This window comes from Papio anubis, chromosome 16, assembly GCF_008728515.1.
Source record: "Papio anubis isolate 15944 chromosome 16, Panubis1.0, whole genome shotgun sequence".
Lineage (NCBI taxonomy): Eukaryota > Metazoa > Chordata > Mammalia > Primates > Cercopithecidae > Papio > Papio anubis.
The window spans coordinates 38,153,441-38,169,311 of NC_044991.1; the positions used below are offsets into that span (position 1 = coordinate 38,153,441).

Sequence of the window (15,871 nt, forward strand, 5' to 3'; positions counted from 1 at the left end):
ATTTTTAGTAGAGAGGGGGTTTCACCATGTTGGCCAGGCTGGTCTTGAACTCCTGACCTCAAGTGATCCACCCGTCTCGGCCTCTCAAAGTGCTGGGATTATAGATGTGAGCCACCACACCTCACTGAAGTTCTAAATTTTCTTTTCTATCTCAATTATTTTGAGTGCACATTAAGCAAAGAACAGGGAAGATAATTTTTTCTGAGGCCTTGTATATAAAAGAATGGCTATCTGCTATTTTCAAATATGAGAGATTTAGGTGGGCGTATAATTACTGAATCACCACTTTTCATCAAAATTCTGTGAGGTTAGTTTCATTTTCTTTTGCTATTTAACGCTGGAGATAAAATTTTTGGTATCTTTTATTTTTGTTCTTTTTTAGGGGGAAAGGTTGTAATCTGTTATTTTTCTTTTGAAGTTTGTTCAACTTTTTTCTGCCATTCTATGAGAAACTATTTATCATCCCCAATGCAGTTTGATCACCCAGCCTCTGAAATGGCAGCTGAAGCATCAGAAGAGCAGAGGCTGAGCTAAGAAGGCCACAGGGTTAGACAAAAAGGGAGATGGGTGACTAAGAAAGAATTGAAATTCTGTCAGAACATAACTGAGAACATTTTTCTATGGTTTTGCCTAGAATGTGGTCAGCTGGACAATATGTTTTTCAGGTAAAAAGAAGCTTTCTTCTAGAATATCTTTAATTATTGTCTCTATTCCTTTTCTTTGAGTCTCCTCTTCAGGAAAACCAATTATTTCTATGCTGCCTCCATGCCTATCAGACCCTGTTTTCTCCTGAACCAAGCATATCCCTTTGTCCTCGGCTTCTGCCGTCCAGGAGTGCTCTGTCTTCAGCATCACTGTTTAGCAGCAGTTCTGTCTCTGATGGGGATTTCATTTTAATTCTTTCTTATTCACCCATCTCCCTTCTCATCTGTGGCCTTCTCAGCTTTGCCTCTGCTCTTTCAATGGCTTCAGCTCCCATTTCAGAGGCCAGGTGATCAAATTGTGTAGAGGATGATAGTTACCTGCAATGTGTGTGTGTGTGTGGGGGGGGCCTGAATTTTTTAACATTTTCAAAAATATGTTCTTCCTCTGATTTTTCCAAATATTGTATTGTTCTCTTTCTCTTATTGTGTTATCTTTTTATTCTAGTTGTCCTTTGCTGTTCAACAAACTCACACCAAAACTTAGTAGCTTAAACAACAACTACTTAACTTTCCATGATTTTGTTGGTCAGAAATTTGGATAGCATTTTCATGAGCAATTCTTTTATTCTGTGCGCTGTGGACAGGAGTCACTTGGCAACTTTCAGCTGGTGGATGGAGTGATCTGGAGGATCTGCGATTGTTTCACTCACATGCCTGTTCGCAAGGCTGGCCGAAAGGCTGGGATCAGCGGAGACTGTGAGGCAGAGAGCTCACCTACGGCGTCTCCAGCATGGCAACCCCAGGGCATCAGAACTTCTCACGTGGCACCTCAGGACTCCAGGAGTGACTGCTGCCACAATCCAGGAGGCAGTGTATGGCCTCTGTGACTTGGCCTCAGAAGTCACACCATGTCATATCCTTTCTAGTTTATTGGCCGAGGCAGTCACAAGGCTGCCCAGATTCAAGGAGAGGAGACATAGACCTCTTAGATGGAAGAGGCATCAAAGAATTTGCAGCCATTTTTAAAACAGCCAGTTTTCTTTGACTGCATGCTTTTATTTTCCCCTGTAATCATTCTCAAAATGAGATCTCTTTATAGTAGGTGATGTCAAATGACATGGGGGAGTGTCTTTCTCAGGTCTCTTACTGGGAGGTACAGTACTGGTGTGGATTCCTCCCCGCTGTGTGTAGAAGGCTCTCACCTGGGCTGCATCATTCTGGATGCCACACTATTACTGACCCAGTCTAAGACACGATTAATCCCTTTGGAGACAATGTCACATTGCCAACCCACATCAAGCTCACTGTATACTGCAGTCCCAGCTCTTCTTCTTGCTTGCTTGGAAGTACCTGCCCTACCTGCCAGCTGCTAGTGACCCCCGACTCATAAACAGTCCGTGCCACAGTCTTCTCATGCTCAGCACCAAACTCATTTGATTTTGAGTTGGTACATTTTTGTTCTTCCTATTTATGAGGTTCCTCAAATCCAGGCCCGGGGCAGGCATCTCTGCTACTCCATGACTGTCCATGAGTCATGGAGAGTGGCCCTGTGATCTCAGAGGGGTTTTCAAAACCAGAGTGTGTTTGCCAACAAAAATGATCAACATGGATTGGAGGGGTGGAGAAGGAGTTACAGAGTCCAGAAAGTGAGCCAGCTAAATCTCCATCTTTGAAAATGGAGAGGTTGTAGATAATGTCTGAAGTTGACAGAGCAAGGAAAAACATTCTATAAACATATTACTGTATTTGGAGTTATGCGGATAGCCACTGAAAAACTGAGAAAAGAAATGCTTCAAGCTGGTTGCCTTTGGAAAGAGCTGGGAGGAAGAGTGGGCTGGGAGAGAGACCAGCTCTCCTTATGCTCAGCCCTACAGTGCAATGTAGTATTTTACCTTGTGCATGGATTTTTGTAATAAAAAATAGTGATGTGTATTTGAATATTAAAACATTATACAACAATTTAGAGTGAGGTGTGCCATTTAAAAGGTCTGGTTAGAAGCTGCGGTTTATAATTACATTTTATAAAGTTTGTCTTCTTGCTTTGGGTTTAAGCTCTGTTTTCATTATTTTAATTTGTTTTTTAGAAAATCACAAAATTGGGACAAAACCAGGAGAGAGTTGAAGAGAATGGGGAAAGGGGGAGAAAAGCTCCCCAGTGAATTCAGCTGCCCTTTCTGTATCACTCTATGTACTTTGATTTTATGTCCTTCTGGAAAAATTAAATTGGAACTCTCTTTATCACTTCTTCATTTCATTTTTTTTTCCGTTGTAAAAAGGGCAAGAGCTTAATGTGCCACAGACTAAAGCTGCAGGGGCAGCTGGGCACACATGGGCAGATGCCCGAGGCTCTGGGCAGCTGGCTGGGTCTTCCACTCAGTTTCCAAAGTACGCAGTCACAGCAGCAGCTGGAACCTGGCAGGCAGGTGACAGGGAGACAAGCTAAGGGGGTGCATGGTATTTCTGTCTGGTTTAATGTTTTAACAAGTAAGAGGAACACTTAAATATCAAAACGAAGTATCCCTGCAGTAAATATTTATCCTTTAACCATAAAAATATCCTTTTATACCCTTTGAGAATCAAGAAGAGAGCAGAGGAGAGGAGGGGAGGGGAAGAAAGGGGAAGGGAGTGAAGGGGAGAGGAATGGAGAGGAGAGGAAGGAAGGGGAGAGGAGAGGAGAGGGGACGGGAGGGGAGCGGAGGGATGGGAGGGGTGCGGAGGAGAGGAGAGAGATTCTTTAGAGGCTGATCCAAGCTACTCAAAGGGTTGTTCATTCACCAGCAGCATTGGCCTCACCTGGGAGCTTGTTAGAAATGTAGCATCTTCCTGTTCCCCTAAGTGGTCTCACAATCTGTGAAAATGTGAACCTCAGGCAAATCGAGAGGTTCAAATCTTTGTGTCCACTGAACACTTGTGAAACTGCCTAGGTCATCAGGGTATGCATATATAAAGAGCATACCATATTTTTATGGTTAAAGGACAAATATTTACTGCACGGATACTTCGTTTTGATATTTAAGTGTTCCTCTTACTTGTTAAAACATTAAACCAGACAGAAATCTTTCAGTATCTGAAAGATGTCACTTTATAGAGACAATGTGTACCATTCTGACATTACAAGGGTGGAGTTGGTAGGCGTGTCCAGGCCAAACAGTGGGACTGGACACAAGGTCAGTGGACCAAAAAGAGTGCTGAATGTTTGCTGCACATGCTTAAAAATGCAGAGAGCCATGCTGAACATAAGGATTTACATGTAGATTCTCTGGTCATTGAGCATAGCCAGGTGAATAAAGTACCCAAGATGTGCGGCCACACTCACAGAGCTCAGGGTCAGGTTAATCCATGTGTGAGCTCTGCCTGCCACAATGAGATGAAGCTTATTGAAAGGAACAGATTGTTCCTAAACCAGAAGAGGCTGCACAGAAGAAAAAGATAGCCCAGAAGAAACTGAAGAAATGGAAACTTATGGCACAGGAATAGACTCATCAAACAATAAATGGAATTAAAAGTACAGGAAAGAAGGAAGGAAGGAAGGGAAAAAGGAAGGAAGGAAGAGAAAAGAAAAGAAAATGTAGCATCTCAGGCTCCCCATTCCATGACCTCCTGCTCCTAATGTGCATTTTAAGAAGCACAGGGGATTCATGTGCAGAGCACAGTTTGAGAGGTGCTATTCTAAGGTGTAGATGAGGAATTCTTAGTCAAGAAAGTGCAAGCTTGTGGTTCTCAGCTTTAGCTTAGGAGCATGTGGGGCACTAAAAAAATACTGACGACTGGGCCCCACCCTAGAATAATTAAAACAACCTCTGGGGGCGGAGCCTAGGCATGGATGTGTTTTCAAAGCACCCCGGTCATCTCAACGTGCAGCCAAGGCAGAAAATACAGGGCAAGTGATGCTCAGAGCTGCTGAGCACATTCTGTGACAATCCCCGGGTGGAGACCCTGTCTCCTTCATGCGCTGCCTCCTCTGCACTTGGCGATGTCAAGGAAATCTGTCATACACAGGCCCGCATCGAATCCACAACCGTTCACAAGATGGTCTAAATGGGGTGTCCAATCTTTTGGCTTCCCTGAGCCACACTGAAAGAAGAAGAATCATCGTGGATCACATATAAAATGCACCAACACTAAAGACAGCTGATGAGCTGAAGAAAATAAACTGCAAAAAAAAAGTCATAAGGTTTTAAGAAAGTTTACAAATTTGTGTTGAGCCACATTGAAAGCCACCTTGGGCCCATGGACCGTGGGTTTCGCAAGCTTGGTCGAGGACCTCATCCTTGAGTTACAGAGTAAGCCTCTTGTCACTGGAGAAATACCTTACTGCTGTAGACTACATGAAACACTTATGCGTACTACAAAGTGGAATATTAAAATCTGCTGCCCTGAGACACTGAACAGCTTCGGTGTATCCCGCAATGCTTTACTCAAATGTGGCTGGAGAGTTTAACTGAAAGGAAAGCATGGACACTGGGAAACCAATCAATCAGATTTCCTATTTTCATAACCGAGAGACAAAATAAAATAAGGGTTGACAGAAGGTGCACGTGTTTGCAATACTTTCGCGAGAGCCCATTGCCACAGCCAAATGTTAGCCTCTTGAGGCATAAATTAATTTACCACAAATGCATGCCTGGTTGCGTCTGGATTCTGCTAGGGCGAGCAGTACGTGTTAGACTTTTGGACAACAGCTTAAAGAATGACATTTCTCCAACTTGCTGTGATTTTTATCCTTGAGCAGAATGTTTTTCTTGGAATGGGTTTCTGGGAGGGTTTGCGGACATAATTCTGGTTATGTGTGCGGCCCTGAAGGGTGCTTTTATGAATTTAGAGCAGCAGCTGTCCAGGCAGAGGGATGCTCTTTACCCAGAGAGCGTGTGCCCCAGTAAACATATGAATGGCTCTCATGGAGCTCTCCAGACACACGGCTTGCACCCCCTGTTCCCGGCCTTACCTGGTACTGCTGCCCGGTGCAGAGGATGAGGTGGTCATAGAGCACGATCTCGCCTGTGGAAAGCACAACGTGCTTGGCTGCTCGGTCTATGCCGGTCATTCTGCCCACCACGACATTAACCCAGGAGCACAGTGACATCAGCGCATAATCTTTATCATTAAAACAGTGGCTGCAAAGAGAGAAGCTCCATAAGTGACATTTGAGCAGCTGACAGCGGGCATTAATTAGACATCTGGTGAGCTGGTTCAAGTCCCCTAGTGGGCTGAGTCTGTGCTCTTGCTGTGAGTTTACCAGGACTGATACTAGGAGATTTTTCGTTATGAAACACTTAGTCACAAATTGACATCGTCCCATTAAAGCTAAATTGTTCCACCTGGCTTAGGTCAGCCCGCAACTGGGTGGGAGGTGTGTGTGTGTGTGTGTGTGTGTGTGTGTGTGTGTGTGTGTGAAATCACTCATATTATACCTTTCTTCTGCTTCTATTTCATAGTGGTTGCAAATTTACTTTAGTTGTTAAATTGGTGTCTTGGCCACAGCCTCAAAGGGAACGAGAAGGAAGAAAGTGACATTGTTGAGGATTCCCAAAGCCAGGGGTCAGAATCCTTGAATACCGAGAACCCTTCCTATTCGCTAATACTTTTCAGTAATGACTCATTCTGAGAATTAGCGTATGGCTTCCTGCCAAAACAACAAAATCCATTTTACTTAAAGAATATAGCAATTAGGGAGTTGCGTTCGCAGCAAGTACACTCCCTGGAGACCTTGGGATTCACTCTTCAGGGCAGAGGTGATTTTCCAGGAATGGAGACTTCCACCGCCAGCAGGCCCCAGACGGCCATTCATGCCGTGGCTTCAGGGTGCTGTGGCTGCATGGCTTTCATTTTCTGGGCTCTGCTGCAGAGTTTGAGTGCTTTCACGTAATATGATAAGAGTGAGTTTCTTGTGGCTTTGGGTTTATTTAAAGAGTTTTGCGAGGGTTGTTTCCAGAATTTTCTGAAAGGATTGACCTCAGGTAAACCACCTTTTAGTGATTCTGCTCTGAATACTGAGAGTCTAAGGTAATAGGACATTAAGTGCTTCTTTTAATTTAGGCTGTATGATTCTTTTCTTCCTTTTTTCTCAATATAAAAACATTAAAATTTGTATTTATTCATCCATTTATTTATTTATTTTTAGAGACAGGATCTCGCTATGTTGCCCAAGCTGGTCTCAAACTCCTGGACTCAAGTGATCCTCCTGCCTCAGCCTCCTGAGTAGCTGGGACTAGAGGCACACGCCACTTCTGTGCTTGGTAGCACAGTCCTCTTCAAAAAGAACCCTGCCATGGTCTGTGTTGCTGACAAGCCTGGACTCTGTGTCCGCCTGCTATCTTCAGTTACCTCACCTCTTAACACAGGAGAATGAGCTCTCCCTACATGCCTCCACCGCTGACCGCTATAAGGAGTGACTGTGAGAATGTAAGACAGGCTGCTTTGTTAGGCGGGATGCATATGTGAAGAGTATTATTCTAAATAATATTAATGAGACAGAACCCTCTTTACTCTCTTTGGAGGCAAACAAGATTCTGAAGCGGTAATGACAGAATATTTCTTCTTTTTGATCTGCACATAAGCCTGGTCTTACCACACAAAGAGAATTCTAGTCATGGGGACATATTAGACCTTGTTACAGGACCTGTGAAAGAGCTCTGTGAAACAACTTAAAAACAAGAAAATTTCTTCTTAATAAGAAAAGAAAATCAGGGACTGGCCTATCACAGGAAAATAATGGATAGTGAGAGGAAATTCTCTTGTAAAAACCATTTTGCTAGCTTTATAGGAATACAGGAAATGTCATGGCTTCCCACATTTGTGAGAGACCCATGAAAGACTGTTCTTACCTGCTCCAGATCCCTGCTGTAAGCCAGTCACGATGAGGAAAAGTTAAATACAGTTAGTGCACAGGGATTCGTTTTATGAGGCTGTGCCCAAAGATAAAGGCTCTCAGGGGAAATTTGTGGAAGGTGAAGACAATCATATTTTTAATGACAGTAGGACAGTAGCATTGATCACGTCAGAATGCATATTTGAGAGTTAAAATGTGAAGCTCTGTCCAGTGGGAATGGCATTGGGGACCACTGATTTTTAGGAAGCTTTACTAAGTCCTTTACAAAAGGAAGTGTTGAAGAATGTGGGGTGATTGCTCTTACAATATGTTACTACACTGAATGATTTTATTTACTTATTTGAGACAAGATCTCACTCTGTCACCCAGCCTAGAGCACAGTGGTACAATCATGGCTTACTGTAGCCTTGACCTCCTGGGCCCAAGCTATCCTCCTACCTCAGACTCTTGAGCAGCTGGGACCATAGGTGCAAGCTACCATGCCTGGCTAACTTTAGATTTTTTGTAGAAATGGGACTCTCCCTATGTTGCCCAGGCTGGTCTTCAACTCTTGGGTGCAAGCAATCTTCTCACCTTGGCCTCCCAAAGTGCTGGGATTACCTGGCCATTTCTTAGTTTAAAATATCATTGTGTAAGTGATTGCTACCCATTCTGGATATTACTATCCATTCTGGATCTTCCTTAATTTCGTCACCAGGTGAGTGAAACCATATATTGAAGACTGTAAGTGATATTTTTCCAAAATTATGTTTTAAGTAGAATGAATAAGCTTTAATATTCTAACATAGCAGGGCCTGACTCATGGCTTGGTGGTAAGAGAAATACCTCCACTAGGCTTCGCTCAAAAAGAGAGAAGGCACCAAAGAAGGCACATCGGTGAAACTTCACGTTTCTCAAGTGAGCTCGACCGTGACTCAAAACTAATGTGAAAGATTGTCTTCATAGAAAGTTCCGAAGACAGATAATAGGGAGGAGGAAAGAAAGCAAAAATGGAGAATGGGGAAATTTCTGGAAAGCGCATACATGAGTAGCAGCTTGCTCTAGGTTATAGTGCCCCCAACCTTATGGTCAAAAGCTTAGTCCAAAGCTCCAGGTGTGCAATTAGAAGCAAGCTCTGGGGGCCACAGATGAGTCAGTGGAAACCTGCACCTCATGGAGTCATGACTCTTCCAAGCTGGAAAGAACCTTAGAAATTCTCATAAAAGATTAATTGTGACACTCCTAGAAAAAGGACTATCACAATTAACTTCAAATTAATCAGTGCTGATTGTCCAATTAGTGGATTTCTCGTGCTTCCTATTCCTCCTCTCCCACCGCCTTCCTTTCGGCTCCATCACAGACATGCCATTAGCACCTCCACAAGAGGCTGGACGTGGGGGGTGGGAAAGAAGACAGAAATGGTTGAAAAATTTTAACAATAATAAATTAAAACACTGGTTAACAAGTTCAAAATTAGTATTTGTAATCAGGGATTTAAATTACTAAATTTATGAATGTCATTTGCACCTTTCCGTTTGAAACCCCATGATCAGAGATAATTTCCTTTATCGGGGTTATGAGGACCATTTGAAAGGCATCTCCTATTTATGGTTCAATCTTACTGAAATATGTGGTTTCTAAGAAATATGATGACATACAGTTACCCATGCAAAGGGCTCTGGCTGTATTATTTAGTCCCTAACACTTGCTTGAGAGGAGTTTTGCAGGTATTTCTGGAGGTAACTTTCCTCTGTTCCACGTTATTTACTGGGCATCTGCTGTGTGCCAAGGACTGTCCCAGGTATTGAGTATACATCAATGAATCAATGAATAAAAAGGCAAAAATTTCTGCCCTTGTGCAGTTTATATTATAGTTGATGGATTCTGAATATAAACATTATTTCAGAAGGCAAATAATACAATATTTAGGAGGATTTAAGTAGGAAGAAAAAAACAGAGCAGAGTATGAGGGACTGGAGTGTGTTGGGGTGTTGGCTGCAAATGGATGGGGCGGTCAGGATAGACCCCATAGAAAAGGTGACATTTAAGAGAGAAAAGCAGAGACCTCAAGGTGGGGACTTGCCTGTTGCATCTGAGGAACATCGAGGAGGCTGGTGTGGCTCAAATGGGGAGAAAAAGGGCAAAAATGATAAAAGGTGAGGCTGGATAATTAAGTAGATGGAGACAGAGTTTAGGCTGGAGCAGCACAGCACGTTCTGCGATGATGAAAATGTTCTTATCTGTTCTGCCCAATATGGTAGCCACTGGCGACATGCGGCTAATGTAGCTGAGGCACCGACTTTTCACCTCATTTAATTTTAATAATTTAAATTTAAATACACGCGGCTAGTGGCCACCATATTGGATAGTGCCGTTCTGGGCTGTGAGGAGGCGATGTGATCTGAGCCAGCTTTCTGCAGCCTTGCTCTGGCTGCTGTGCTGAGAATGTGGAGGCAGGGATAGCAGCAGGGACACCGGGGGCTTCCACCCACTCAGTCTGCCTGTGCAGTGTCACACCTGCAGAAAGCCCCCTCAGTAGCTGTTTCCTCCTGACACACACCCAACATGGGATTGAGGGAAACTTTCACTACGCTGATGGAATTAAGTTCCTCTTAAGACAGCTGCCAATAAAACCAGCATTTCCTGGGAATCATGTAATTTAGAAAGAGGGAAATGGAGGGAATGTGTTCTTGGCCAGAAGTTGGTGTTATGTTAATTTTAATAAAAAATCCAGCAAGCTTGGCTTCTCATGTACGGCTCATGGTCAAAAAAAGCAAAGCTCAGAGAAATGAAATTCCTTGCCCAGGTCCTTGGTGGCAGAGGCAGGATCTGAATCCACATCCTCCTGGCTCAAACCCATGCCCTTTTTTGTACCATAATGACATCCTTCAAGAAAAAATCTATAGTCTGATAAAATTATTAAGTGGAAATGAACCCGGTTCTGCTGGCAAGGAAGTTGTGGTTTTTTTCTCACTGTTTGAGGGCAAAACAACTCTTTTTCACAGAGGAAAGAGGGTCCCTTCATCATGGAATCTAAAATGAATCCCCTGGGAGGGAACAATTTCCTTCCTCCTTATTGGAAAAATTAGGAGCTTGTTTCTAGAGGCAGAGAAACTAATATTTCTTCTACCCATGTTTTGCTACAGGAAATTAAAATGAATGAAAGCTGTGTGATAAAGACATGGTATTTTCCAGAACAGATGTTGTCAAATAGTGATTCTATTGGGATGAAGACGATAAAGCTCACCCAGACTGGCATGGAAGTTCTTTGCCTGATCAGCTGCTGAGTACAAATGGCCAGGGTAGCTGTGGGATCCATATCCCAGTGAGGTGCCCTGTCAGATGTAAATGTAGTCACCAACCTCCACTGCCCCATAGTGTCACTTAGAGCCCAAAGGCAGGGCTGGCTGGGTCCGTAGGCTCCACCCCAATTGTTTGGAACAGGGCAGATGTCTTCCCACAGATACAAACTGGTGGCCCTGGCCTGCCAGTCTTGGCCACTTGCTTGTGAACACACTGGTACTTGTATCTCCTAAGTGATGCCTGAACTCCAGGAGAAAAGCCCCACCACTTCTCCTTTTCCAATCTGAAATCTACTATTTAGCATTAAGTAGACTGCACAAAGAGTAGAACATTTAGGCCTCAGAATGAAAAAGCAAATAAAATTCATACTCGCTGGCTAAAAATTTCCTTTGTTCAGTGTCCAGAAGTTTTTTTCCTGGGAGTCCATGAGTTGAAATCAGGGTAAGATTATTAAACTTCAAGTGAGAGCTAAAGAAAAAGAAAAATGAAAAAGAATAAGCAGTTAAGTGCAATTTAGCAAACGTTTATCATAATTCAATTTAACTTTATATTTCGTGTCATCCAACTGTTGAATTGTTTTTGGAGCTACTAATTCTTTGCATGAACCTTCAAATAGAACCAACCATTTCAAGGAAAAGAGGAAGATGGCGCTGGAGCTGCTAACTGTAGAATCTTCCAAAAAGCTACACATTAGTAATGAGACAGGTTTTTAAAATGTGCTTTTCAAAGTAAAACTAAATAAAACAAATTGGGAGAGAGGTAAATTTAGTATAAAGTTTAAATTTTAGACTACTTCTATGAATAATAAACTGCTTGGAAGCATAACAATTGCAGCTCAACCCTGATGACTGCTTCCAGTCAAGTGTTTTGCATGGCGCATTACGCCATGTAGTCCTTACAGCAATCCAGTCAGGTCAGTAATACTATTATCCCTGGTTTTTTTAGGTGGAACTGAAGCAAGTAATTTGCAAAGACCATTGGTATAGTTTGACTCTGTGTCCCCACTCAAATCTCATCATAATTCCCACGTGTTGTGGGAGGGACCTGGTGAGAGGTAATTGAATCATGGGAGCAGGTCTTTCCCATGCTGTTGTCATGATAGTGAATAAGTCTCATGAGATCTGATGGTTTTAAAAATGGGAGTTTCCTTGCACAAGCTCTCTCTTTGCCTGCTGCCACCCACGTAAGACGTGACTTGTTTCTCTTTGCCTTCCACCATGATCGTGAGGCCTCCCCAGCCATGTGGAACTGCAAGTCCATTAAACCTCTTTCTTTTGTAAAAGGCCCAGTCTCAGGTATGTCTTTATCAGCAGCGTTGAGAACAGACTAATATAACCATATAGCTAGTAAGTCTGGAGGCAGCATCCTCTCACCTTACCTCTGCCTGTACTGTCCTGTAGACCTCAAATTGTTCAGAGGGATCCAAAGGTCATCTAATTCCCATCAGCTGACATTAGCTTTATTACACTCAGATACACACAGTTAGTCAAATCAGGATACCAAAAAGTGTCATCTGGGAGGAAATTCTAGAGGATTCCTTTTTAAGAGCAAAATTGCTTTATATTTGCATCCGGCTTTCCAGAGCCCAAGGCACATTCATAGGCATTCACATAGAGATTAATCTTCTACACAATTTATGCTGGGGGTAGGGGAGAGGCTGCTTTTTCTAATCCACATTTCATATGTAAGAAAATCAAGGTTGGAAATGGTAAGTAATTTGTTCAAGGTTACAAAGCTCATAAGCAGTGCCAGCTATGAAAGCCAGGCCTGCTGGCCTCAGGCAGTGCCCTGCTCCAGGCACCCACAGTACTCCCTCTAACCAGTTCTACAGGTAAAGTGCACCTGAGTAGAGGCCTCTGAAGAACTCACATGCTCAAGGCTCACTCCATGTTTGTCCATCAGGATTTAAGATGCTCTTGCTGCAAATCCACCCCCTAGTTAAAGTCAGTAAAATTTTATGGTGAGCTGATCTTTTCATAGGGTTCATGCTGATGAGATTTTTTTTTTTCTAAAATCTCTTCTTAGTTCACACCTCCCCTTCAATCAACCAAATGCCAAAAAAGAAGCCTTCACCAAGTCAGAGAGAAACACCTGCCCTCCTTTCCCATGAGAAGATTGGAAATGTTCCAAATGTGGAACTGCTATCAATTTACTGACAATCTGTTAAGTAGCACTAAAAGCAGGAGACTTTTGGTGATGGCTCAGGCCAGAAATGCAATAAACTCAACTGAACCTGACATTTAAAAATAGCTCAATATTATGAGAGGTTTTGCTCTAAAATCTCTAAGGATGAGTGTCATTTAAGAATGAATATTCTTATTTGATAAGAAGAAAACTGAGCGCATCTTATCCTCTAATAATAAGAATAAAAAATTTGAATATCTTCAAATAACATAAAGGTCACAATTAACCCAGCTACTTATGGCTGACAGTCTACAAATGCACACTGATTACTTGTCTCTGATTTATTACCATTTAATGGAAAATGCTAATAATAATCAGTGTTTATACTCACATGCAGTTAAAATTTATCCCAGCTTTGGGTGTTATGTGATAGAAATGTGGTTTATGTTATACCAATAATAGTTATATATAGGCCTTTTTTACATCTCTATGTAAATAGAAGGCTTAATAATTATCCAGCTACATCTTTTACTACAAAGACAATCTCTTTGGTTTTGAATCATTTGAATTACTGAACAACATGAATCAAATGATTTATAAATTACCAAACTACCACACTGCATTATCCTAAATTATGCTGTTGTACAATTTAAAATTTCCCCCAAAAAACAAAGTAGTTTAAAAAAAAACCTAATCTATCATGATATAGTACAAAAATTTGGGGGGGGATAGAGGCATTTTTTGAATTTTAATACATTAAAAAACAGGTTTCCACTCTTTTTCTTTAGCCCAAGTTAAAATCTTTTTGCATTCTTCATTGTTGCTATTCTGGGCCTTTCTCCAGCCTTCAAGTTCTCTACTGTAACCCCTCGTTATCCCTACTATCCCCCTTCCTCATCCTCAGGTGAGCACATCCCCTATGTCATAAAGAAAATGAAGACTGGTCACCAGGCATTTTTATGTTTCCTTCTTACCATATTTAGAGCATTCTTCCATTCCCCTGAGTCAGAAGAGACGTGTTTCCCCGTTAACCCTGTCTCCTCTTCAAGTTCCTCTTCTCTCTCTCTCAATCCCTCTGAGAGCAAATTTCTCTTAAAACTATACTTAAGACACCTGGACATCACCAGCCTCGTGCTGATAGGACAGATCCACGGAGTCAGCTGGGCCCATGACCTGCTTCTCTGCTTCTCCATGTGTGGTTTCCATTTTCAGGGTCACCTCGGGTTCAAGGTGGCTCCTGGAGCTCCAGCCATCACAGCCACATTACAGGCAGAGGAAGGAGAACTGGGCATAGAGGGCTGCCTATTAAGGAGCCTTCCTGAAAGTCTCACGTTTCTGCTTACCTAGCCAGAACTCAGTGACATGGCCAGGGAGCAGCAGGGAGTCTGGAAAATGTAGTTTTTCGAAGAAAACACAGTGATATTTCCAAGAACCACAGTTCCCAGGGTTTTGTCACCAAGTGCAGAATGAATACTGGGAGGCAACTAGAGGTCTCTATTTTCGTTGACTCATGGAGGAAGAATGAGGTGGGGATACGAGAAGATCCTTATTAATCAGGATCCAGGCCAAAAAAAAAAAAAAAAATGGCGGACTCCACAAGGTGTTACTGAATGAAGGTAGCTGTGTATGCAGGGTTACTGCTGTGTAGCAGCAGTGGGTGCCATCACTGATCCTGGGCCTAAAGGAGCAGGGGTGGAGGAAACAGTGAGAGCTGGGACCATGCAGGAGGCCTCCCCCAGGAGCTGTCACCACAGAACCTCCTGTCTGGGACGAAATTAGGTCTAAATTGAGGCTCCCTTTCATGACTGCTTTTTTACCAGCTCCTCCTCCTTTGTCCATTTCTCCCTAACCAAGTTTCCCAAGCTTCATGCCTATTTCTGTGGATGATGTTATCCACCACCAGGACTTCCTCTTACACATTTACTACAATGTACTATACTACAGTGATTCTTCTAAGCTCTAAATCTAATTTCTAAATGCCTATCGGCCCTAACTGGCATGCTCCAGGGGGATCTCAAATTTAGTATATGCCCAAACAAAGCTCTTGGTCACCTCATCCCACTCCTCCTCTATCTCCGTCAAAGCTTCGGCCAACTAACCACCTCTTGAGCTAGGAATTTTGAAGCCAGTCTCAGGCTCCTTCCCACTACCCACATTGGCCACCGTGTCCAATCACTTTGACCTTGTCTGCATCTCTCGAACGCCCCTGCAACCCGCCCCTCCTATAACACACTGCCTTAGTTCACCATTTTGTCTAGAGGGTTTGTCTCTCTGGCATGAGTCTCTCTCTTCTGCCCATCTTCCACACAGCTACTGGAAACCTCTTTTTAAATTAAATAAAATCTCAACGGTTTCTAGTTTTAAAATCCCTACCTTTGTTCTTGGTAGGGATTTTACCAAGGTAGCTGCAGAACAGACTCGTTAAGATCCCGGTCTCAGAAATTGGACTGCCTGAGCGTGACTCCCAGCTCTAGCACTTCTAGGTTTTTTACCTTTGCAAGTTATTTGACCTCTCTGTGGCTCTAGAACCTAATGCTTCTTAGGGGTTCTGTGAAGATTAAATGAATCATTGTCTGTAAAATGCTTAAAATATTGCCTGCTACACGGTACATTTTCAATAAATGGTAAGTGTTTTGATTACCAAACTCTTCAGTCCAAATTCCCTAGCGTGGCATAAACATCCTTCCGGCTGGGCCTAACCAAACTTCCCCAACCTTCTTTGTAACATCAGCCTCCTTGCTATTCAGGGAAGGTTCCCTGCCCTTTCATGACTTTATATGAAAATATCACCGGCATTTTCATTTCTTTCTCCAACCTCATACTTTTGCTGTGATGGTTCTCTCTATAATCTGATTTAGCAATGTCTAAATATTTAATTTCTTAAATTTATAACTATATAAGAGTATTGGTCTAAAATCATGAAGTTTATAATACATAATTCTAATAGACTGATTTTGAATTTGATCGCCTATGAATATTCAAAAAGTTCCTT

General features: G+C 42.6%; 1 protein-coding gene across 6 annotated transcripts in view; it reads right to left on the reverse strand.

Annotated features, from left to right (window-relative positions):
• Positions 1–15,871, reverse strand: part of CFAP61 (cilia and flagella associated protein 61) — a 303,360-nt gene that overhangs the window by 99,161 nt on the left and 188,328 nt on the right. For all 6 annotated transcript variants that reach the window (XM_017945056.2, XM_017945053.2, XM_017945054.2 and 3 more), the window contains 2 exons: positions 11,125–11,223; positions 5,590–5,758 (listed from right to left, as the gene is read on the reverse strand). In XM_017945056.2, the coding sequence (XP_017800545.1) occupies positions 5,590–5,758; positions 11,125–11,223 (268 nt within the window). The remainder of the gene's footprint in view (positions 1–5,589; positions 5,759–11,124; positions 11,224–15,871) is intronic.